Source organism: Scyliorhinus canicula, chromosome 13 (assembly GCF_902713615.1).
Source record: "Scyliorhinus canicula chromosome 13, sScyCan1.1, whole genome shotgun sequence".
Lineage (NCBI taxonomy): Eukaryota > Metazoa > Chordata > Chondrichthyes > Carcharhiniformes > Scyliorhinidae > Scyliorhinus > Scyliorhinus canicula.
The window spans coordinates 130350259-130376924 of NC_052158.1; the positions used below are offsets into that span (position 1 = coordinate 130350259).

A 26666-nucleotide genomic window follows, 5' to 3' on the forward strand; every position below is an offset into this window, starting at 1 on the left:
CTGGGCCTGACCCAGATTATGTCACCGGCAGGGGGCAGGGAGGATCTCAAAATTAATTCCCCGGCACAAATCGCCTTATGGCCCTCTCGCGAGTGTCCGGTGCGAGCATGGCTTGTCCCCTCATGAAAATCCAGTCCCAGGTCTCACTCATGCATCACCTCAGTTCTCACTGGCATAAAGTGGCTCCTTGTCCTCCAGTGCCACAACTACGCTTCCTCATCTTCAAATCCCTCCAGGACCTCCTTCTCTTTATTTTAACCCAAAGCAATTGACAGGGTAGGGTGGGAGATTAATTTTAAAAATGTAAAACCAGTTTACTGCAAGCAGGGTGGGCAGTAGGACAGCCAACTCATTCCTAGAAGATAACTTTTTTTTTTTAAACGCATTTTATTCAAACTTGTATCAAAGTAATTACAGCAAATAAACACCTCGGGAAACATTCTTCCCAACAATCAACTATACAGTTTGTACAGATTTTCCTCCTTTTTCACCCCCCCCCCCCCCCAACCCCTTGCGACAAACAGCTCCTCAAACACGGTCACAAACATCCTCCACCTTTTCTCAAACTCCCCTGCTGAGCCCCTTAACTCATACTTTATCTTCTCTAACGGGAAGTCGTACAGGTCACCCAACCATGCTGCTACCCCCGGTGGCGATGTCGACCGCCACTCCAGCAAAATCCGTCGCCGTGCAATCAGAGACGAAAGCCAAGACATCGGCCTTCCTCCTCTCCATGAGCTCCGGCTTCTCTGATACCCCAAATATCACCGCCAAAGGGTCCGGGTCCACCTCCTCCCCCACTGTCCTGGCGCGAACACTCCCGCCCAGAATAAGGAAAGGAGGGAGGAACATGGCCGTCTAGTGAGCGAGATAGTGGCGGTGGACAGGAAATATTCGAGGATGCCCAACTAGAAGATAACTTGGCAATGTAAATATTATAATGAGACTGTGTGCCTCATTTGGATGGAATCTTTTAAATTTGGCTGTGGGAGGATGGGTTTCTCTAGCCTTTGGAAACCGGTTGACTACAGGGTGGTGAGGACTGTGCCATTCCCCGACAATCAGACACACCACCTCACCCTTCCAATCCCCCCCACCATATTTGCCCCCGACTGTTAAGCCTCTGACTTCTGGAGAAACAGGGAAACATGTCGGTGATCTTTTATGTAGGTTTTTAAAAATGAGATTTAGTGAAGAGGATCCTCCCAGGGGCACAAAGATAAATATCGCCGCTGGGGTAGAGGAACATGCCTGTGTAGTGCCCTGACACTGCCATGTTGGCATAGCCAGGTGGACACAGTGCCAAACCGGCAGTGCCACCCTGTGTCGGGGTAGTGCCATGTGTGGGCCCTCTGGGAGCCCCATGGGAGAGTTCACCTTGTGTGTGTTGGGGAGGGTTGATGTTTGTAAGGGGAGGAGAATGCCCTCAAGACTGTACTGGTGGGGAGTGGGGGCAGTCACACAATAGCTGCAAGGGTGCTGGGGAGTGAGAGGGGCTCACCTGATTACTGCAAAGATAGGGGGGTTGCCCCAATATTGGGCGGAGGCAGAGCCCTGATGCTTGTGGGTTGGGGGGGGGAGGGGGGGAGGAGACCTATCGTTTACATTGGGGGGGTAGCTGGGGGCCACTCAGTTGGTGTGCTGATCGGTGTGCCCTTTAAGGATGGCATCCCAATCTCTGTGGAGCCAGCCTTGCTAACTTCATCAGGCTCCTCCCCACCAGATTGACAGCGTGACGTACACCCACTCATTTATTTACTCAGAGAGGCTGAAGATCTGGAGTGAAAACAGGTCTGTGCAGCTGGAGAGTTACACGCTGGTTTTCAATCAGAGCCTGAATATTGAAAAAATATGGTCAGATTCTACCCACGTTGTGAACTTATTAACATGCCATGCCTGCAGAGAAATCCTGATTTTGACGTTTCCTGCTGTTGGACTCCTTCCATCCCAGCAGATCAAATAGTAAAATTGCCCCCAATATCTCGAATTCCCTCCACCAAAATTTCCATCCCAGTGGATTGGAAAATCATGAATGTACATCTGAATTCCAGCAGGTTCCTGCTTTCTGTCATGGGAAATATGCCAGAGTCGATTATTAAGAAGGTAAGGGCAGAACATAAAAATCATAATATAATCAGGCACAGTCAACATGGTTTTCTGAAAGGGAAACAGGATTTGACAAATTTATCAGAGTCCTTTGAATAAGTAATAGGGAGGGTGGATAAAGGAGAACCTCTGGATGTGGTCTATCTGGATTTCCAAAAGGCATAAGGTGCAGAATCACAGGTTACTACACAAAATAAGAGCTCATGGTGTATGGGGGAACATTTTAGCATGGATAGAGGATAGGTTTGCCAACAGGAAGCAGAAGGCAGGTTAAATGGGTCCTTTTGGGGTTGGCAGGTTCTTACTAGCAGAGTGCCACGCGGATCAGTGCTGGGTTCTCAACTATTTACAATCTGTTTCAAAGACTTGAATGACTGTATCAAATGCATGGTTGCAAAATTTGCTGATGACACAAATATCTCCAGGAAAGCAAATAATCAAGAGGACATAGAGTCTACAGATGGGGTTAGATACGTTAAGTGAGGGGGCAAATATTTGTCAGATAGCGTATAATGTGGGGAAAATGTGAACTTGACCACTTTTGACAGGAAAAATAGAAAAGTATTATTTAAAGTGGAGAGACTGCAAACTCTGGTACGGAGTGCCTGATACATGAATGAAAAGAAGTGATTCCTGCTCCTAATACTTGTGTTTTTCGATGAGCCAAATCGGTTGTTGACAGTATGCCATAGGCCCAACTGGCGACTAATGCCTGCAACTCAACAACAGTTCCACGTTTAAAATGTTCTTGCCCCTTTTCCTATGATTGAAATAAAAAGCATATTTATGACAGCAACCTCGACAGGTGATGAATGTACATTAAAAGATCGCACTTACTGATGGTGAAACAAATACGTAGATTGAAACAAAGATAAATAGATTTTCTCTTTCAACAGGTCTTGTGCAGTAATAGTTTGTTGGACTCTGCAGAGTATTGGTTACGGAACGAGAAGAAACTTTGCCAGGTCGGATTCCTGGAAGATAAGGCAGGAAACAGCTGCCCCACGGTATGTGTGATGAAAACTTAAAAGAATAATTTATACCTGTCCACTGTTTAATCGAAGATACCAGAAGGTAACAAATTCATAACATATTCATAACAAATATTGACCAGATGGGAGATCCCGTGATTAGATAGTTGCTGTAAAGTGACTCCTAGCAGTAATTATACTGAAAAGGTTAATGTGAATTCAAATTTGTTTCTGAAAATTTTACTCTGTCATTTAATGCTCTATCATTTGGTTGTTTTGCATGGTTTATGCATCATTCCAATTGGAGGAGAGAGATGCACAAGGAAGTCAAAATCTGAACTTGTGTCATGTGAAACAAAGCAAGTGTTGCTGTAAAGTAACCATTAATGGCGTTCATACCACGTCTGGGTTTTCTGCAGAGGTGATGACAGATGATCTTGAGAGCCCTATAGAAATTCAACTTTTTAGTCGATTAAAGATTTTGCCGTAACCTTTATTTTGATATCTATTGAAAGATCGTGGGCTGGACTCCCCATTATTGGGACTATGTCCCCACGCCAGCATCTAAATTGTGGAGTTTTACTCCTGAAAATCCTGGAAAAAAGGGACACGAATTCCTAGCCCTGCAGGGGGCTAGCAGGGACCCGGAGTAAATCTCGCAGCTTTCACTGCAGATACGGGCCCCCCCCCGCACTTCCGGGTCGGAGGCCATGGATGCGCACGGCGGCAGCCTCCAACGGCCGCGCGTTCTCCATGGCGGACTCGGACCACGGAGCCAGACCCTAGAAAGAGACCTCCCGATTTGGTAGCAGCACGGTAGCATTGTGGATAGCACAATCGCTTCACAGCTCCAGGGTCCCAGGTTCGATTCCGGCTTGGGTCACTGTCTGTGTGGAGTCTGCACATCTCCCCGTGTGTGCGTGGGTTTCCTCCGGGTGCTCCGGTTTCCTCCCACAGTCCAAAGATGTGCAGGTTGGGTGGATTGGCCATGATAAATTGCCCTTAGTGTCCAAAATTGCTCTTAGTGGTGGGTGGGGTTATTGGGTTATGATGATAGGGTGGAGGTGTTAACCTTGGGTAGGGTGCTCTTTCCAGGAGCTGGTGCAGATTCGATGGGCCGAATGGCCTCCTTCTGCACTGTAAATTCTATGATTCTATGATCAGCCGCGCGCCCGACCCTCAAACCCCGTACAATCATTCCCCGGCCGCCTATAATTGATTCCCTGGCCTCCAATTGGCCCGCCCCTGACCAGGGTGGCCGCGGACTGAGTCCGCAGCCGCTATGCGAGTATCCCAACTGGCAATAGCAGGTTAGTTCCACGTTGTCGGGAACTCGGCCGGTTGGGGACGGAGAATGTCGGAGCGGGCCTCTGCCAATGGCTGCCGACTGTGCGGCATACTCTCCGGTGACACCGCTTTTCGGTGCCCGGAGAATCGGCAAACCGGCGCCGGGCCCGATTTCGGCATCAAACTGGACTCTCCACCCCAGCGGCGGCCGCGAATTCGTCATCGGGGTGCGGAGAATCCAGCCAAAGCATGCTGAAGGACTCCTCTGTACACTTGGTGTCATGAAATTGTAACTAATCATAATCACATCAGTGAATACAGGAAATCCACCCCCCATTTGTACAACAACATATTGCCATCGAGCAGATAATTTATGCTGTTCTGTCCAATTGTGGCAGTGGAAAATGTTCAGAGAAGAGCAATAAAAGTGATTCCTGAACACAAATAATTAAGCTCTCAAGGAAGACTGAGAAAGCTCATCTATCCTCATTTGATAAAGAAAATTAATTGTTGGAGAACCGCCAAAGAGGTATCTCACTGGGACATAATCACACTACAGGTGGCAAACCATCCACCTCTGTGAGTGAAAGAAAATTTTGTAGTTAATCTCATTTTCTGGATCCCACATTATTACTGCAACACTGACAAAATGTGTGAATGCTTAATTTGAATACTCAAATCAATTGAAATGCATGTAAACATGACACAGGGCGATTTCCTGTTAGTCGAATGGAATCATTGTATGTGCTTTGCTCATCCATCTGACATGGTCATTAAGGTAAGTTCCTTTATGGTGCTAGTCTTTTGCATCAGCTTTATACTTTCATTTTTCAATGTCTTCAACTAGTGTGCTTTGGGACGAAGAGGTAAAAGTTTAGGTGGAGGTAAGAATAGTGAAATAGGAAATCAGGTTCAGCAGCTTGACATGAGCTGTGCTTGAAGCATTTCATAGAACAGGAAGAATGGAAAAAGAATCTCAAACAGTACAAACATTCACAGGAGCTCAGGAAGCAAGAACACATCCAATGTAGAACTCGCCTCCCAGTATCTCACCGTGTCCTTTCTGTGTCTCCAAGGATACGGCGGCCCATAACAGGCACAGTCACCAGAAGACAGGAGGGGAGTTTGCAGATACTCAGATCCAGACCCCCTTGGAAGAGAGGGCCATGCAACTCACAGGGGATGTTGAGGAGAGGGAAGTGGCTGCGACAGAGGTCACGCACCAAACAAATGAGAGTCCAAAGCGACACGGATGTCCCCATCTGTCCCTATGTTCTCAAGATCTCATCCCATGCCTTGATTTTCAGATTCACCATCACACGAGGCTGGGCCGTCTGGGGTCACTGCCCCCTAGCCACATCCCCAGCACACCCTGGAGTATGTCTTCAGGGAAGACACCGACATTTCGACATTGCTTTCACCAGCACCATCCACCATCACAGAGATTATCACCTCGGTGGGTAATGATAGTGATCAGGCTCCTGGGTCAACCTCTGGTGAGCAGCACACACATGCTGCAGCTCATCAGGTGGAGGCAGAGATCCCCAGGGAGCGGACGGTTGGAGGGCTGTCCGATCCCAGGGAACAGCTGTCATCCAACAGGTGTCACGTTTAAGGAAAGTATGATCCCATCACTGATGCAGATGAACAGCCAGAATCTACATAAGTGGGGCAGCAGCTACCCAGCACCTGTCAGTACAGTTGGAGGAGCCTGCGGTCTTCTGGCACAGGAGATGGTGCCAACAATATGTGGTACCAAGGCCAACTCTGAAATGGTGGCTGCCATAGTGGAACACCTGGGGCAAGGCGTCAGGACCATGTGTCAGGACGTCAAAGGCTTGGGGCACACTGGGCTGTCCATGGCTGAGGCACAGGACAGGACAGTCCAGTCACAGGCAGACATGTCTCAGGTGCCAATGAACATTGCTGCAGGCACTCCAGAGCTTGGTCCATTCACAAAAGGTCATGGCTTGGGCGCATCGAGTGCATTGGCCGGGCGCTGACTGACCTTGACAAGTCACAGAGGCACATGACCGAGGCAGCAAGGAACATGTCAGAGCTAGTGAAGGATATGTCTCATTCGCTGAGGGACATGTCACAATCTCAGTACAACATGGTTGAGGGCATTGTGACCATGGATCAGACAAGGGTGGGGCTTAAGGACTGGTAATGCCAGTCATAAGGTCAAAGTGGAGAGGTTTATCGATGACTGCACAGTGTCAGCACCATTCGCGACTCCTCAGATAATTAAGCTGTTATGTTCAAATGCTGTCATGTTGAAATGCAGAAAGACCTGGACAATATCCAGGCTTGGGCTGACAAGTTGCAAGTAACATTCGTGCCACACAAGTGTCAGGCAATGACCATCTCCTACAAGAGAGGATTGCTCCTTGACATTTAATGGCATTACCATCGCTGAATCTCCCACTATCAACATCCTGCGGGTTACCATTGATCAAAAACTGAACTGGACTAGCCATATTCATATTTTAATATGGTGGTTCCCAGAGCAGGTCAAAGGCTAGGAATCCTACAACGAGTAAAATTTCACCTTAACCAATTGAGCCACTTTTGTTTCGAGATCCACGCACCCTTAATGGGGAGCTTGTATTCTGCAAGGTTCATGGGGAAGTTAATTGTTCCCATCCAACAAGATACTTGCAGGTTGTAACAGCCATAAAGTAATTATCACCTGAATTTAATTGTGAAAGATGTTCCTCAGATTCACATTATATTCCCATTTTAATAGAAACCATAATCCACTTGTTTTAAATGAGTTAATTGCTCCCCTAAAATAACTGGTTCAACTATGACATACAAATACTACTAACTCCAGGCTGTGTATAAATTAATTTCACTGACTTTCTTTTAACACACAAGTTGACATAATTAGAGAAACTGTCTTATTTGATCTGGTGAACATGTTGAGGAATGTTCAGCATCTAGCGTCTAATTTAGTTAAAATGATTATAGAATATTTTAGCTCTGTCATTAATATTCCCTGGCAATGCAAAAAAAGCCAAATCTATTTTGCATAAATTCTTGTGGTAATGTTTCAACATAAACCTTCCCCTCTTCCTCAAGTGAACCAAGCCAACAACTGATCTGTCATTATTCTGTGCCTCTATTGTAGACAGTGACGCAATGATTCTTATCCAATAATCGGACTAGAGGCAGAGGAGATAACTGGCTGGTAAGGTCATCTCCCCGGCCCCATCATCTCCTGATACTGGTATGAGGAGGTGTGGGGCAGCAATAAACATCTCACCCCTACCTCTGCTGGGTTTTTTTCTTGTCATTAAACATTCAGTTGGATTAGATGCTCTGTTAAATTCATTCTGAAACAGTCCTCATGATATATACATAGAAAATAGAAGCAGAAGGAGGCCATTCGGCTCTTCGAGCCTGCTCCACCATTCATTATGATCATGGCTGATTACCAAGTTCAATACCCTGATCCGCCCTTGTCCCATATCCCTTGATCCCTTTAGCCCCAATAGCTATATCTAATTCCTTCTTGAAATCGTCGCCTGGTACACCTTTTTGAAAATGTGAACCTGGAGCAATGGCTGCTGAGGGGAATGGGGGAGGTGAGTAGCCTTTTCCATTTTTTGACATGCAGCTCAAGGGCACAGGATCTGCCGCCCCAGTACTTGGGAGGGTGGGTGGGGACCGAGGGTGTTGTGAGGGGCTTTTTGTCTGTGAGATCATCAAGCCATCTTTAAATATTGTGTTACACCCATAACAGAGGAAACCACAGCCAAAGCCAGTCTGTCCTAACAAACACTTCCAGGACTAAGCCCTGCTTTTGGTTCTATGCTGAAGGTCACTTTAACTTCCCTTGACTGTGGGCAGCCTCTACTTCACAGTTGAAGGCTATAGTGTTTTTTGAGATATGTAGAATGTTACGTAGTTGATTTTCAAATCTTTGTTACTGTTGACCGTTTAATAACAAAACATTCTCAACTGACTTCTTGTGGGTACACATGCCATGTGTTAGATGATGATTATTGCATTGCATTTCAGGCCCGCTGTGAAGATTAACATGACAGAGGCTTCAATGTATCAGGCGTAACATGTTTTAATTGTGAACATTTGACATTTCCATTCCCCCATAGCTACAGACAGTGCCCCTCCACCCCCCCCCCCCCATCTCAGTGCCCACTTAGTGATCCTCTCCCTTCTTGATCTTTCGTAGTCTATTGCTACATCTAGGTGTGTCCCCTGAATGCCCATCAGAAGTGAAGACAGCTTGCTGCTTTCCATGCCCTGTGGCCTTTGATGCCCTTGGCAGATATCCTCTGGAGGGCCTGGAACCAGAGGGCCCAGCTGACGTCCTGGTGTCACTGGTGTACCGTGCCATCCTGTTCTGCGAACTGCCCTTGAGGTGCGCCAGTGTCAGGAAGGGGGTATACGGAAGAACAAGAGACTGCCGTCATCTCCTTGGTTGTATGCCCTGGATTGGCTCCGGCACTTCCTCCTCCCTGACAGTGCATATAGGGCCCTGAGGGTTCCCATGAAACAGAGGGGTAGCTAGAGTGAGCTCCAGAGGCCTCTGCGTCAAGTTGCTCTGCCAGTCCTGGTGGCTCCCCATTTTCAGCACCATGATGTTGATACCCACAGCCATTGGCCCTCAGTGGCTGGGCCATGCTCGGAGGTGCCTCAGCAATGTCTACCTGCATCTGGGACATGTCCCCTAGCAACTGGGACATGATGTCGAGGCCCTCACCTATGGTCATCCCAGACTGAGCCATGCCTTGGACACCACCACTCAAGGTGTTGACATCATGCTCCAGGTTTTCCACTGCGGTCACCACCCTAGCAGTGTTGGCCTCGGTACCATGCCTTGTCGACATAATCTCATGCGCCCATATTTTTTACGGGACTCTCCAATTGGCTATGCACTCGCTGGAATGTCGCTGGCATCCCCTCCTGAATCTCACGGCTGTGTTCTCTCATCTGAATTAGCTCTGGGATAACCTGGTCCAGAGGCTCGGCATCTGACTGGGATTCAGCTGACTCCTAGGATCCAGCAGACCTCCGACTGCTGACTCCCTTGGATGTTCCTGCCTCCACCTGATGTGCATCAGTAACTGTGTGGTGCTCACCAGATTGTGCCCCAGAAGCTTGTCCACGAATGTCGCCCACCGAGATGTGTGTCTCTGCTCTGGTGGAAGTTGGGGGTAATAGCTGTGAAGCCTTGATGGTGGTCTCCTCGCAACTCTCCTCCAAGATGGTCTCTTGGGTGGTAGGGGGCGAGGATGGTAGCACAAGTGGATAGCACTGTGGCTTCACAGCGCCAGGGTCCCAGGTTCAATTCCTCGCTGGGTCACTGTCTGTGCGGAGTCTGCACGTTCTCCCCGCGTCTGCGTGGGTTTCCCCCAGGTGCTCCGGTTTCCTCCCACAGTCCAAATACGTGCGAGTTAGGTGGTTTGGCCATGTTAAATTGCCCTTAGTGACCAAAAAGGGTAGGAGATGTTATTGGGTTACGGGGATAGGGTGGATGTGAGGGCTTAAGTGGGTTGGTGCAGACTCGATGGGCCGAATGGCCTCCTTTTGCACTGTATGTTCTTTGTTCTATGTTCTAGGAGGGAACAATTCCCCGGAAGGGTAAGGGTTTTTTTGTTCAGACGGGCAGCATGTTCGGTGCAGGCTTGGAGGGCTGAAGGGCCTGTTTATGCTGTAATTTTCTCTGTTCTTTCTTCTTGGGGTTCTGCTGGTGGGTGCCAGTGCGTTCTGAGAAACAAGCACGAAGATCGGATGTGGCGAGCATGTGAAGTGTCAGCCAATGATTTTGGGGGTGGGGGGCGTGGGGGGGTGACGGTGGGAATTTGAGGGGTGGCTAGCAGAACTGATGCCCGGAGCGAGGTGGTAACTTGCTGTGGTGAGGGAGCACTGAAAAGCAGCTTCCCCTTGTTAGCAGTGAGGTGCTGAGGCGCGAGTCTGATGAATCAGACGGCGAGACAGCCAATAATAGTGAGAAGTGAGGGGGCTCATTTCTGGCACTAAGTGCCAATAAATACAGGCCCCAATCTCGCCGACGCGGCCATCGAGAAACACCCTGCCAATTGCTCCCAAAATGACACTTAGAAATGTTTCTGTTAAATCGCGCCCACTCAAAAATATAGTTCTACAATTTGTAAGCACATTTACTATTTGGAATCCATTGTTTACAGATGATTTTTTTTACATTCAGCACCAAGTGTGTGGGTTGCTTGAAAATTGTGCCGTGAGAAGATTAAATTGCAACCCTCAAGTCAAGATTATATTTTCAATGTGTGAAGGTCGCGTAAATAGCTCGTAATGCCAAAAATTATTTTTAATATTTATTCAGCAATATTATTCTGTTTACTGGTTAATGCTGTTTAAGAATTGCTTGGACATTTCAGCAATTTAGCACACAAGCAACTATTATTGAAGGGCACAATAATCATTTAGTTAGAAGTCAATTGTATTTCTTAATCAAGATATTTGTGCAGAGATACTTGAATAACATCATTGGTAACCCAATAATTATCCGAATACCAATTGTGCCTGATATTCAAATTTTAGAGCTTTTACTTTGAACCTGGTTTAAAGTAATACACTCTCGGCCAGATTTGGTTCAAGGTTATTTACCTGTAAATGTTACAACAGCTTCAGGAAAGGACAAATGCGCAGTTAAATGCCAACACCAAATGTTGCTATTTGAGTAGTGCTTCTGCATTGTTAGCCACAAGGAGCCAGCCTTACCAGTGACACATGTTAAATGCCACAAAGTTACTGTATTGGCACAAAGGATTTGAATTGAAGTCACTGCAGATATTTAGGCTAGTACCGACACATATAAAACAATAAATTTAATTTTATGACACTCAATCCTTCTGACACTGAAGATGAATTATTGTAGGTGTAGAGTTTTTCTTTCAAGTTGTGAATTGGTAGAGGGGAGTTTAGCCTACCAGGCGCTCCATATTTATAGAATAGCATATGTCTGTTTAAGGCTTTGGTACATTTTTATTCATGGATTCCTCATGCAGGAGGGAGTGGCTACAGGCTAGATTAGTGTTTCTGATATTTGTGGATGAATGTTCAGCATGTTCTAATGACAATTTTTTTGGCCCTGTTTTAATGCAGGCATTAACCAGTTTATTTTAACTGGGTTAATGACCCTACAGATATAGTGGGCAGAGGATTGTCATATAAACACTTTACGCACTTGTGCATTTTATCGCAAATGCTAATCTCTAAACGTGTCTGTTTCTGTTGTTTCAAAATGTTTATGCTGACAAAACATCCAATTTCCAGGAAGCGTCACCTCTATGAGGTGAGGTGACACCTATATATGTGATTTTGCTACTTTTACTTTCTGTCCACTGTTCCACTCGTTGTACCATGAAAGAGAAACATGGGGCGAGTGAATAAAGAATGCTATGAAATGTAGCACCTAACGGTATTTATACATTCACTTCTTCATTCTTTTGAACTTCAAACAGTTTCGCAACACATTAGAAAAAAACTTTGCTGCCACTTAGCGCCTACTTTTCTCCACAGATGCTAACTGGCCTGCCGTGTGTTTGCAACATGTCTCTTTTCATAGGAACATAGGAATTAGGAGCAGAAGTAGGCAATTCAGCCCTTCGAGCCTGTTCTGCCATTCAATCAGATCATGGCTGATCTCTTCCTGGTCTCAATTCCACCTCCCCACATATTTCCCATATCCCTTTAGCCTGATTTGTTAACAAAAATATATCTATCTCGTTTATGAAAACATTTAATGACTCAGATTCCACCGCACTATGGGGCAGCGAGTTCCACAAATTCATCACCCTCTGCGAGAAGTAATTCCTCCTCATCTCAATTCCAAATCTACAGACCAAGAGCTGGAAGGTGGAATTAGACAGAATAGTTCTCTCTTAGAACTAGGGCAGGAGTCTGCTCAAAGGTTCAATACGATCATGGCTGATCACATCCTGGCTTTAACTCCACTGTCTTGCCCGTTCTCCATAACCCTTCAACCCATTACTAATCAAAAATCTGTCTAACTCCTCCTTAAATTTACTCACTGTCCGAACATCCACCGCATTCTGGGGTAGCGAATTCCACAGATTCGCAACCCTTTGGGAGAATTAGTTTCTCCTCATATCCTGAGACTATGACCTCTCATTCTAGAATGCCCCAAAAGAGGAAGCATCTGCTCAATGTCTACTTTACCCATACCGTTTATCATCTTGTATACCTCAATTTGATCTCTCCTCATTCTTCTAAACTCTAGAGAGTTTAGGCTTAAATTGCTCAATCTCTCTTCATAAAACAAACCCCTCATCTCTGGAATAAATCTAATGGGCAGCACAGTAGCACAAGTGGATAGCACTGTAGCTTCACAGCGTCAGGATCCCAGGTTCGATTCCCTGTTGGATCACTGTCTGCCTAGAGCTTGCATGTTCTCCCTGTGTCTGCGTGGGTTTCCTCCGGGTGCTCCGGTTTCCTCCCACAGTCCAAAGACGTGCAGGTTAGGTGGATTGCCCATGATAAATTGCCCTTAGTGACCAAAAAAGGTTAGGAGGGATTATTGGGTTACGGGGATAGAGTGGAAATGAGGGCTTAAGTGGGTTGGTGCAGACTCGATGGGCTGAATGGCCTCCTTCTGCACTGTATGTTCTATGAACCTTGTGCATTATCTCTATTCATATATACAAATCAAGAAGACAGTCTCTCTAGGTGGTTGTCTATTTGGGGGCCTCACGGTAGCATGGTGGTTAGCATCAATGCTTCACAGCTCCAGGGTCCCAGGTTCGATTCCCGGCTGGGTCACTGTCTGTGTGGAGTCTGCACGTCCTCCCCTTGTGTGCGTGGGTTTCCTCCGGGTGCTCCGGTTTCCTCCCACAGTCCAAAGATGTGCGGGTTAGGTGGATTGGCCATGCTAAATTGCCCGTAGTGTAAGGTTAATGGGGGGATTGTTGGGTTATGGGTATACGGGTTACGTGGGTTTAAGTAGGGTGATCATTGTTCGGCACAACATCGAGGGCCGAAGGGCCTGTTCTGTGCTGTACTGTTCTATGTTCTATTCCGCTTGGGTTGAATTTGGCGTTCTGGAACCAGGCTACTCGAGACTTTGGAATTGTCCTCATTCCCTTCAGTAGGTGGTAATTCCTGGGAAGTTACTCCAGTGTCTGTCTCTATAAGTATTGACCAGTCCACAGAAACAAAATTTGAACTTGTCACTGTGTCTGGTCTCTGGACCGAAAGATCATTTTCTAGATTTTTCAAGGGAAGAAGCTCTTGAGATGTTTCGGTAAATCCACTTCATGAAGCAAGTAGCTGATCAGCATGGTGTCGCCAAACTCTTTCATCATCTGTCTGTATGCTGTATGACATTGGACCTGTATTTTCCAGGATCACAGCAGGTACCCATTTCTCATTGTGGTGTAACTCCTAGCTAGCACTCCCTCTTCCTGGTTCAATACTCACATTTTAGGGTTTTGCTCCCTCCTAGCAATGTGTGCTCCTGGTTATTTGACAATCTTTAAAGTATCAAATGGAGTTAACAAATCAAACTATTTTTGCAGTTTCCTTTTAAACCACAGCATTGCTGGTGAAATTGGTGTTGCAGCATGTGCGATACTCCATTAAGACATTAGAAATTTGTTCAGTTTGATGGAATGCTTCAATGGTTGCACAAAACATTCAGCCTATCCATTTGTTGACGGATGATACGGGGCTGCCCTGATATGTTGCATGCCATTTCCCTTAAAGTAGTCCTCGAACTCCTTCAAAGGGAACAGAGTACCGTTGTTACTTGCAATCTGCTCTGATGTTCTAAGTCTTGCAAATATTTCATCTAGTTTCTCAGTGGTCTGCTCAGTGATCATTGGCTTCATGATCGCAACATCCAGCCATTTAGAGTGTGCATCCACAGTCACTAAGAATGTATGACCCTCCATTGGACCAGCATAATCGAAGTGTATTCTCTGCCATGGCTGTTTCAGCCATTCCCACAGACATGTTGGTTATAATGGAGATGAATTCCTCAGTTTTGCCCAGGATTGGTATTGTCCAACTTTCTCTTCAATTTGAGCATCTAATCCTGGCCAACCTAAATAACTGCGTGCCACCACACCCGGAAGTTCCTCAAGTAGTTGGTCAAGGACTCTACTACACATGCACGGAGGAATAATCATAGAGATTTCCCATAATAGAACTCACTTCTGAACTATCACCTCAAGTCTTTGTGTGTGATGTAGGGTCTGGATTTTTCCGATGAGCGTCTGACAGCATTCCTTTTTGGACCAAATCCACCACCTTCCCAATCACTGGATTGTTTTTTGAGTCACAGAACAAAAACCTTTCTGCAATCAATAATCGTCTGGGCAAGAAATGCCCCTCTAAAACTTTTATTAATTTAATGTAGGACTTATAGCCAATTTAGCTGGGTGAACTAAATTACATAGAGGCTTCACGCGCGACTGAACGGAGAAATGTTGCGACCTTTCGGCCCTCTGGTGTTTGATTTGCTATGAGATATAATTGGAATCTTTCCTCATATGAGTTCCAAGTCTCTTAGTCTTCATCAAATGCATCCATAATGCCCATTTTACCCACCATTTCAGATCCCGGCTCCTAGGCTCTATACTTCAACCAACTGCCTCCCTTAGAATTATTTTAGATAGTATGGCACAAACAATCCCCTAGTCACAAGTAACTGGAAATGTTTTAATTTTGCCTGACCGAGGGTCAACCTTTCCCCGAGTATGGCCTGTGCAGAGTCGGCAGACTTCAGAATCCCCATGACCTGTTTAGCTTCACCACGCTGACGGTCCCTGCAGCCCAGACCCTACACACTTTGTAGCCATCTCAGGACCATGGAAATTATGGCCAACCCAGGACTCAGACACACTCAGAGCTTGTGTGTGTATTTTCAACCCAGATAGCTAGACGTGATCGAAACCCCTGCTCGTTTGCATTCTAATGGCCCATTTCCCCAGAACAAAAGAACTGTACTCAGGTAACCGATACAGATACAGACTAAGTGACGTCACTCCCCTTACTCAGGGAGCCCAAACAGCCAAGCTCAATGACCGCTAAGGACATGCCCAGCCATCATGGCACCTGCCCCTTTATTGGCCAAAATCGAAGGCAATGATCGAAGCCTGTCGAATTATTGGGTCCAAGTTAAGGACCGCCCCAAAGAGCGTGAAATCCCTGAGAGATAAGAAGAGACACAGCCATGTGCTCGGGCTCTCTTGGATCCGGTCTATGCCAACCCAAGTGCAGCATAACGACCAGACAGACAAGTTCAAGACCAACGATTGCTACCAGACGGATGAGCCCAGCAGAAACAGAGCCACTTCTTCCACCCAGCCACGCAAGAGCCGGACAAAGGCCTTGTCCATCTGCATAGAGCCGGTTGCCCTGAAGTTAAGTATAGGTTATTGTAGTTGTTAGGTGTAGTTTAACTTGCAGTGTTTTGTATTGCATGTTGAAGTAATCCTTGTGTGTAAATAAACCATCTTTGAACTTGAACTGACTAACTGGTTATGTGGTCCTTTGATCGATATCCGGTAAAGCCTTGTGGTGGTATCATTTGATACCTGGCGACTCTAAAGAGCATTATTATTAAAAAGAGCAACATTATTGGCGACTCTGATGGCGATTGGCAACAACTTCAATGGCAAACAGGTTTTCCTGAATTACCATTCTTCGTTACTCACGATTGTAGTCAAAAAATCTTTTAAAATTTAAGCACCTGTGGCTGTATTTTGCCCGATGTGTATCTGTGAGAGAGTCCAGTCCAGAGAATCTTCTCTTACACCCAATGCCATCTCCACTGTTTAGTCACTGAATTTCCTCTTTAGCGATTTTTCTTACCTCAATACTCATCGCCAGTTTTCTCTTTTGTTATTTTTCTTAGTTAGCAGGGCACAATTTGAAACTCCCTCATTGGTGCTGACTGAGAAAGTAATGAATGTGCTTTGAAAGTAAAATGGACTTGTGAAGAATCAACATCGAAAGCCAGCTGGAAAGAATAGAGTTAGAGTCCTGCAATCATCGTTTGATTTGCTTATGTTTATACCCTGATAACAAATCCCTGGAATCTTTTCTTAGATATTATTTGCCTTTAGCGACTACTCATGTGATGTGGTAAATTCTTCAATCTTTTTCAAAATTGCAATCTGGCTCAATGAGCTACTTAATGCCATCCTTAAACTGCAGAAGCTGAAGTTGTAACTTCGAGAAAGAAAGAAAACTGGAGGTAAACAGGGGGAAAAAAAGAGTTGTAGAAATAACCCTGCGTGGGATAAAGAAATACAGCTGCTTCCCTACTGCCAGAGTAAAGGACGACACAAAGAAATTGGAGTGATTTCTTGGAAGAGAGGGAAATCAGCCACAGGGTATCAGACAGATGTACATTAGAGCTCTTTTTAGAGGGAGTTTAAGGAACTAGATTGAAAACCAAGACTCCAGGAATGGTATTTTTCAGATTGCTAGCTGTGCCACACATTGTACAGGTTAACCAGAAGAAGGGCAACATATAGCTGGAGGATTGATGTAAGAGAGAAGGATAATAAAAAATGGAACGTGAAAACGAAGAAAAAGGAAGGTCCTTGTTCAAATAGCTGATAGTTTGTGTGTTAAATTGACAAAGATTTAACAACTGAATCGGCGAGTCAGAAGCATTAATAACTGAAGAGGTCACTATTGAGAGATGGCTTAAATCTGAACAGGACTGGTAACTTAATGTTCCTGGTTATAAATGGGGATGTTCACTGACTATTGCACAATGTTCAGCGCCAATCATGACTCCTCAAATACTAAAGCAGTCCATGTTCAAATGCAATAAGACCTGAACAACATTCAGGTTTGGGCAGTTTGTAGCATTTGCGGCTCACAAACACTGACCATCTCCAGCAAGAGAAGATCTAAGCATCTTGCCTTGAGATTCAATGGCATTACCTTCACTGAATCCCTCACTATCAACATCCTGGGGCTTGCCCTTGACTAGAAACTGAACTGGACCAGCCATATAAATACTGTGGCTACAAGAGCAGGTCAGAGGCTGGGAATCTGCAGAGAATAGTTCACCTCCTGGCTCACCAAAGCCTGTCCACCAGCAACAAGGGTCATGTCGCGAGTGTGATGGCATGCTCCCCACTTGCCTGGATGAGTGCAGTCCAACAACATTCTAGAAGCTCTATGTAATCTAGGACAAAGCAGCCCACTTGATTGGCACCCCACCTAGCACCTTAAACATTCACTGCCTCCACCACTGACACACAGTGGTAGCCATACCTACCATTTACAAATGTACTGTGGTGACTCACAAAAGTTTATTCAACAGCACATTTCAAACCCGCAATCACGACCAGCTAGAAGGACAGGTGCAGCAGATGCACCTCATGCAAGTTCCCTTCCAAGCCACCTATCACTTGGAAATATATCACCATTCCTTCTCTGTCGCTGAGTCAAAACGCTGGAACTCCCTCCCTACCAGCACTGTGGGTGTACTTACACTACATGGCCTGCAGCAGTTCAAGATGGCAGCTCGCCACCACTTCCTCAAGGGTACGTATGGATGGGCAATAAATACTGGGTTTGCCAGTGAAGCCCATGTCCTATGAAAGAACAAAAAAAAACCACAAGAAGCTTTCAGCTAGCAGATTCAGCAGTGACCTCTAATGGCTCAAAAACAGTACAATTGTTTGTGTGATATAAATTGTTATGCTCAGCATTTGGTTCACCTGAGAAGTGATCAGGTATGTGGTATGACAGCAAGTTAAGAGTTAAGACCAGTTATGTATAATTATTCTGCATTCAAAGGGTAGGAGTGTTGTGAATAAAGTATTTTGGAGCTTCTGCTGGTTGCTAGCAGAGCTTGAGGCCCCCTTCAAAGAAGCTAGGAGCTTCAAAGTGCAGCCTGTCTACCTATCACGTCAATCTTTTCCATTTGTCTGGACCATGTTACATTTTTGATATTCAAAAGAGGTGAGTACTGTAAACCCCAGAATATGCTGCCGATTCTTCTTTGTGATCTTATTTATTGGAATTGTCAGAGGACTGCAAATGATAGAAAACGCTTTTGGAGACATATGTGTTGTTTAATTATGATCACACAGGGATGTAGCTCACAATGGCAAAAGATTGAGTAAGACTTGGCTGTTTATGATATGGATGAATATAGACTGGCAGTCCATATTGAATCTGCCATTCAATGAGATCATATAATCCCCAACTTTCCTGCTCTCACCATCTGTCTGTCAGCAGAGGTGTTTTTAATGATTTTAAAATGGGCAGGGGCATGTTTCTCCAAACCCTCAGTTTGTGAAGTCCAAATTTTTTAAGTGTCTTGTAGCAAACTCTTTTTCGGGTTAAATCAGATTCACACATTCAAACCCAGGGTGGATGATCATAACTTCACACAAACACACACACACACACACACACACAAACACACACACACAGTAAGGGGATAGGAAAGAAGAGTTTTGCAGAAATAAATGATGGCTCTCAGCACCTCAACAGGGATAATGAGTTTTGATGGCTCTCCCTTTGTTATGGTTTAGGCTGGAGATATCAACAGTCTGCTGCTCCCTGGTTTTGTTTATTGTAATGCCCTCGCAAATAGAGGTGTGAGATTCTACACCGATGACGGTTTTTGTTGACTTGTAAGTACTGTTTGGAAATTTCCCCAGACGTTGTGGCCAATCTTGTGAGTCACATGATCTGTAGCAGCCACCCTTTGGTTCAGCAGAGGCTAGTTTAAGTAGTGTTTGATTTTCAATAATTTGTGATCCCTTTCATGTCTTAGGGACATGGTAGTTTAAAGTGCTGTAACCTGCAAGACTAGGGACAAAGAGCTCGAAAGTGGGATTAAACTGGATTACTCTCTGGCACATGCCTGATGGGCCAAATGGCTTACTTCTTTCCTATGAATTTTCTGTGCTTCGTTGGTTAGGTGAGGCCAAAGAGGGAGAAACAGAGGGCGGAATTCTCTGTTCCTGAGGCTAAGTGCCGACGCCAACGGAGAATCCGCAGGTGATTCATGATGGGAAAATCGGCGCAAGCCCCTCACTAACTCCGGTACCGGTGAGAAGCTCGCACGGCACCACCTGGAACACCCATAGAACGCGGAGAATCACCGGGACCTCCGGGCGTTCCATGCACATGCCTGACGAACTGCACCAGTCACACTGAAAAACAAGGCACCTGACGTGCTGGAAACCTAACCCGCCCACCATGGACATCATTAGAGTTTCAATTCTGGATTTTGCGTGAATTCAAATCTGCCCATCTGCAGTGGCGGAATTTGAACTTGGGACTTGAGCATTTCTCTGGATCATTAGTCCAGTGACAATACCACCACAACTAAATCTTGGTTTCAGTAAAGAAGCAAATTGTTTGTCCATCCCTCAGCTGGAATATTTATGTGGCATTGGAAGATCCGAGAGGGCAAAATGTATCATATAAATATCACTTAAGAAGCAACAGAGCAAGATTTTGATCCATATCTTAAAAGCTCATTTGCTTCTTTGAATAAATGGCGATTGATTTTATTGTGACTGTGTTGTGTGTTTGAATTGCCATTGGTAGCTGCCTGTGTACTTTGTCCTTCATGCATGATAACAGTCACAGTAAGATATTAGCAGCTGATGAGGTCGACAAGAGCAGTAATGACTTACTGTCAATATCAAAATGCAACCCAGTCAGTGCTATATATGGAAGAATAGATGCCTGACAGAGAATGAAATCAGGAATTCGCTTCAGTAGTTCCGATGATATCAAATGCAACATTGATAACTTGCATTGATATTTGTCTTTCATTCGTCCTGTGAGATGAAGTTGACAATGTTTATTATCTGGGGTATTTGGTAGGGTTCCGGTGAGTATGTAGGTGTTTGCTAAGGCAGACCTACATCTGGACGGTCCTGCTGCAAATAGGACAGGGCACCGTAGACGATCAAGTTTTGCACCAGTTCTTGGCTCAGAATTTCCTTTCCTTGTTTTTGCTTAATGCCTCTGATATGTGGCTGCTTTTGTACAGAGGTCGCACTATTTTGTATTTGGTTCTGTCTGGTGCAGTGATCCTGGGCGAATTTCCCCAGGATTCAAAGTCGACTCAAACATGAAACAAGTATCTGAAACAAGATCTCCGGAGTATCCTTGTAGCATTTCCTTTGACCGCAATGAGAGTACTCCCCAGGCTCAGACTCTACACAGAAGATTTACTTTGATAAGCAAGTGTCAGGCATTCTGGTCACAGGACCAGTCACAGTTGAGTTGTGACTGTCTCAATATGGTGCGGATGCTTGGCATGCCAGTTTGGGTGAGGACCTCAGTGCCTGTTGTTTTGTCCTGCCATCTGATCTTCAGATGATTTCAAAGGTAGCTCAAGTGAAAATAAATTAAGCTTCTTGGCATGACATTGGTACACAGTTTATGTCTCGCATGAGTGGAGCAGAGACTAATGCTCGATTTTGTTACAATCCTGTTGGGGACTGTTAATGTTTAAAGAAGAAAGTAACTGCAGCAGATTTCACATTTTTAAACAAAAACAAACTTTATTGTATGTCAAAAAGAATTAAAACAATTTTGGGCCAGGACTTTCGAAGAGTGGCAATCGCAGTCAGATTGCTCCTTTTTACTTACCTGACTCAGGAGCTGCTCATTTCTCGCTCGACCAACTCACTGGGGCCAAAGGCACAGCACAGCAAGTTCCCAAGGCCATCAGTGCAATGCAGCAGCGTCGGAAAAGTGAAACCACTCCTGGTTTTTATGGCAAAAAACAGGTACATTTAAAATTTCCTGGGCTGAATTCCCCGATTCTGTGGCTATGTCCTAAGGATGCGTCTGGTGTTACGACCAAAATGGCGGCACCATCCAGTGGGGGGCTGGCAGCCGCACCATGTAAAGCCCCCTTACCGCCAATACGGACGCAGAATGGCAGGGTCCGTGGCCGTGCATGCGCATGGCGGAAGCCTGCCGCAGTCGCGCCGTACACAGCCGCCGTGCCAGGTTTACGTAAGTTGCAAGGACACGCGACCGATGCCATCGGGAGGTTGGCCCATCGGGGGAGGGCCTCAGGTGACGTCCTAAGGCCGTCCTAACGGCGTGTGGCGTACTCCACAAGTATGCCATTTTTGAGGGGGCAGAGCATGGTAAAAACGCCCCCCCCCCCCCCCCCCCCCCCCCCCCCCGATTGCGACGTAAAAAGGGATTCTCCGGCCAATCGACGAACACGATTTCAGCGTCGGCAGTCGGAGAATCCAGCCCCCAGTGTTTAAAAGCACTTTGAGGGGCAAGGGAGAAGATCCATATGTGAGGTATGTGGGTAAGATGGGGGGGTGGAGTACGTAGGATGAATCAGTTGACGTTAGGGTGGGTGGGGTAGGTGGAGAGGTTGGGGTGTAGTCAGAGGCACGTAGAATTACTTGTTTGTAATATGTAGTTACTCTTTATTTTATTTCTAGAATGATCTGATGGTTAGATTTCACAGAAACTACCAATCTTCAATTCGAAGCAAAATAGGTTTAATGAATAACGAATTAAATAATGAGTTTGTTCCATCTTACAGAACTATCACTGGTGACAAAATCAATCAGAATAAGTATTAACTATATTTAACTATAAGTATTAACTGAGCTATATCTCTCTCTAACTGCTGTCTAGTCACTCCCGGTTTGAAGAGAGCAAGATCTTCTGAATTCACATATTTATACATGGATCTAGTGCTGCCATCTGGTGGTTGTCTTACTCAATGATGCAGTTGAGTATACCAGCTGCCCCGGCCAACCTTTGTATACCAGCATATACACATATCATTATAGGGGGTAGTTAGGAGGTCGGGAGTTAGTTGGGGGCTAGAGGGATAAACAGGGCATGAAAAGCATAGTTGGGTGTATCGGGAGGGTAGTTGGAGGGTAGTTAGGTGTGAGGGGATAGTTAAGGGGTTGAGGCTAGCCTAAAGGTAAAGAGAGTAGCTGTGAAGTAGGGAGGGTTGTTGGACACGTGGGGGGGGGGGGGGGGGGGGTGTAATTAGGAGGTGGGTGATAGTTGGTCATCTGGAGGATATTTGAACAAGTGAGAAGATATTTGAGGGGGGTCAGTTGACGGTTAGTTGGAGGTAGGGTAGTTGGAGGGCTGTGGTGATAGTCATGACAGGATTCGGGAGTGGGGGATAGTCATGGTAGTCGGGATGGAGGGTAGTCAGGGGTTGAGAGGTAGTTGGAGGGTCCAGTGGTGGTCATGGAGTTGGGTCAGTGTTATAGTTACTCGGGAGTAGTTTTAAGCCTTCAAACCTTTCCTGGTCAGTGAGTCAGAAATATCCCAAGTCTCTGATTGAAATCCGAGTATTAGATGGTTCCCAGTGCAGCGTAATTGCCCATTGGAAGTTTTAACTTCCCGGGAAATTGCCATGCCGTCCTCAAGCACATCTTCTGGGTACAATCCCTTAAAGATTGGAAGTTCTGGGACAAAGTGAGTGCTATTAACGTAATATTTTGGTTTACAACAATGTAAATTATAAACTTAGTTTTACCTTTCACAGCCCCTCAAGAATTCCTTTATACATTACAAAAGTCTTGAAGGTGCATTCAATTCTCTGCAGACCAACCCAAGGTTGAGGGTGTTACTGGCTGGGCCAGCATAGATTGCCCACCCCTAATTACCCTTGAACTGAGCAGCTTGCTCAGCCATTTCAGAGGGCAGTTAAGAGTCAACCACATTGTTGTAGATCTGCAGTCACATGTAAGTCAGACCAGGTAAGGATGGAAGATTCCCTTCCCTGAAGAACATTAATGAACTGGAGTGACTTTTTATTGCAATTGACAATGGTTTCATGGTCATCATCAGACTTTCAATCCAAATTTTTATTGAATTCAAATTTCACCATCTGCCATGGTAGGATTCAAACCCAGTACCCATGGTATCATCCTGGGTCACTGGATTACTAGTCCAATGACAATACCACTATGCCACAGCCCTCTTCAATTTACTTTAATTATCGTCCGTGTTCTAGCTATCCTTGAGATAAGATTCTAAAGGGCTCACTCCTTTAGCCTTTTGCATACTGTGTGACTATGAATGCCTCAGATCCTTGTTTGAGTTGTCAGCAGATACCCAACTGCCTCCCCACAGCTTTCTGAGTTTACTCTATTGATTGCAAGATGCCAGATGGTTCTGTGAGAACCACTGCAGATTTCTTCCACTATCTAAACAAGAGTAAGTTCTGTTGGCTTACTTAATCCGGTGAGATACAATCTGTACCAAAGCAAAACTACAACTGCCTCTGTCTGACCCCAAACTGGACTACTTCCTTCTGTCAGCAAAGATGCACAGATAAATTAAACAAAGGAACTTTCCCCACAGCCTGTCTCGCTGACAATGTGATATGCTCAGCGATGTTCTCAAACAGAAATGTGAACAAATCATTTTACCTTCCATGCTACTCTTTGATCCTATTAGCTATGTGAATTAGTTATTCTTGCTAATTGAGTTGTACAACTCTCTTTCCAGGCATTCTGGCTCCATTTTAAGATTAGAGATACATCATTCATTGTTCAGGCTTTATCTTCACTCCCAACTCTGATTTATACAATGGGAATATATATATGGGAATATACATATATATGTTTCTGGAACCCACCTCTTCATTGACCTGAGGAAGGAGCAGTGCTCTAAAAGCTGGTGATTCTAAACAAACCTGTTGGACCTTAACCTGCTGCTGTAAGACTTCTTACTGTGCTCACCCCAGTCCAACGTCGACATCTCCACATCATCAGCTCTGACTTTGCAAGATAAACACAGGCTACCACTTAAGTGCAATAAACCCAGGCTTATTTGATTTGCCATTATATTAGATTTGATATTCAATTTTTTCACCAGACTTTTTGATTTATCTCACTTTTAACACTTTAATTCTGAAAGCTATAAGTTATATTCTAAAACATATGGATTATGAACTAGATATTCGCAATAATAGACTAACGGTTTAGTAGGCAGACTTGCTCCTCTTGATTCACAGACTGATGTTTGAAGTGTCCCGAAGACTACGCTTGCTAGGACAATTCTTGTATCTGCCTTGACTTTAGTATAGACAGCTTGAGGGGTGTGTCACCGAGATATGTGAATTTATCTACTGCTGACAGGTTCTGGTCACTGAATGAAAGATTGGGCTTAATATAAGGCTTTTCTGAAGCAGGTTGGTAATTACTTCAGTATTCTTCATCTTGATTAAGGCCAAAGTTGTTGCGTGCATTGGAGAAGGAGTCCATGCTCTATTGCATGAGCAGCTCTGAACCAACTTCTAATGCACAATCATTGGCAAACAGAAAAGTCTGGCCATGGATCTTTGCCTGGAGTTGTCTCAGATTGAGAAGCTTGTCACCCATGCGGTATTTAATTTTGATGTTAGGATCACCATCATGCAAGACAGCGGAAAGCATAGTGAAAAACATGTGGGCGACATGGTTGCACAGTGGTTAGCACTGTTGCTTCACGGCGCCAGGGACCCGGGTTCAATTCCTTGGGTCACTCTCTGTGCGGAGTCTGCACGTTCTCCCCGTGTCTGCGTGGGTTTCCTCCGGAGGATCCTGTTTCCTCCCACAAAGCCCAAAAGACGTGCTTGTTGGATGAACTGGACATTCTGAATTCTCCCTCAGTTTACCCGAACAGGCGCCGGAGTGTGGCAACTAGGGGATTTTCAGAGTAATGTCATTGCAGTATTAATGTAAGCCTACTTGTGACAATAATAAAAGATAAAAAAAGATTATCATGGTGAGGAGCATTGGTACTCGCATGCAGTCAGGTTTAACTCCATTAGTGACTGGCAATGGGTCAGGAGGTCCACCATCACCCAGGATGTATATGAACATTCCCATGGAACTATAGAAGCATTGTGATGATTTGTTCAAGGCAGCCGAATAAATGTAGAAAACAGCTAAAGACAACTTCACATGTGGGAAAACGGGATTCTGAGCCGGAGGCAAAAAATGAAATAAAATGAAATGAAAATCCCTTATTGTCACGAGTAGGCTTCAATGCAGTTACTGTGAAAAGCCCCTAGTCGCCACATTCCGGCGCCTGTCCGGGGAGGCTGGTTGGGGAAAGATTGGGTGGTGGGGAAGTGAAGTGAAGAGGAACTGGTATTTGCTTTGGAGTTAAGGAGTTTGATTCACAAGCCTGGTTTCCTGGGCTTGATGTAACGGAGTAGAAGAGAGTCTTTCCCACTGTCTGGACGGCCAGCAGTTTCCTCATCACCTCTTTTGGGGAATGTCTACCAGGAGGCAGAGACTCACTCTTGGGTGGGTGGGGAGGGGGGAGGGGGGGGGAGCACATGGTGGTGGCAAAGGTAGATACATGCTCAGGGACAGGTGGGAAGGTAGAGAATCGCTGTGGTTTGGGGAGGCAAAGACTCCCCCTCGGCCAGTTGGGTGAAGCAGAGACTCGTTCTGGGTGGTAAGAGGCTGGGTGTGATGTGAGTGGGTCTGTGGGGGTGTGTGATGAAAAGACCCGCTGCCCAGGATTACGAGCCGACAGAATGTGACTGAGTTTCAGCGGAACTGAGTTGTTATGTGTGTCGGAATGAACAAGTGGGTGTGGGTTGAATGAGCCAGTGTGTGAGTGGTATGGGAATGTGTGAGTGACTGAGGGGTATATGTGGTGGGGAAGGAGGAAGGGAGAGAAGGGGAGGAAGGGAAAGAAGGAGAGATACAGGGAGGGAGCGAGAATGGGATGGAGAGAGAGGGGGGTTGGGAGAGGGAGGGAGAGAAGGAGGTGGAGGTAGAGAAGGTGTAATGAACTCCAATTGGCTTTATTGGTTGGCCAATTGGAGTATGAGCTCCCTCAATGATAGCTCATTGAGGGGGCCCATATAAGCACCTGTGTAGGCTTTGTGAGCAGTCTTAAGTTGACTGGACTGCTAGCAGCACTGTTTGTAGCTGCTCCTGTAATATCGTTATTGTAAATAAATATTGGTATGGTGACGGAACTCCTGCCTCCTGTGGATTACTACAGAAGGGAAGGGAGGGAGGAGAGAAAGAGAGAGGTGGAGGGAGGGAAAGAGAGGCGGAGAAAGAGAGAGAGAGAGAGGGAGGAAGGGAAAGAGAGAAAAGGGAGAAGAGTGTGTGTGTTTGGCTTACTTTCAGTCATCAAGTTCTCATTCACCCTCACTTCCAGTCACCGAGTTCTCACTCACCCTCAAACACTAACATGCACTCTCACCAGGGTTTGTGAGTTAGCACCCTGAGACAGGGAGTCAACAGCATGGTAGCACAAGTGGATAGCACTGTGGCTTCACAGCGCCAGGGTCCCAGGTTCGATTCCCCGCTG

At 45.7% G+C, this 26666-nt stretch overlaps 1 protein-coding gene across 9 annotated transcripts in view; it reads left to right on the top strand.

Annotated features, from left to right (window-relative positions):
* LOC119975498 (SPHK1 interactor, AKAP domain containing) overlaps positions 1–26666 on the top strand; it is a 545083-nt gene that overhangs the window by 437809 nt on the left and 80608 nt on the right. For 8 of the 9 annotated variants that reach the window (XM_038815238.1, XM_038815239.1, XM_038815243.1 and 5 more), the window contains one exon: positions 3003–3113. In XM_038815238.1, the coding sequence (XP_038671166.1) occupies positions 3003–3113 (111 nt within the window). Of the gene's footprint in view, positions 1–2997; positions 3114–26666 lie in introns of those variants that run through there. The other variant, XM_038815245.1, reaches the window with a different exon arrangement.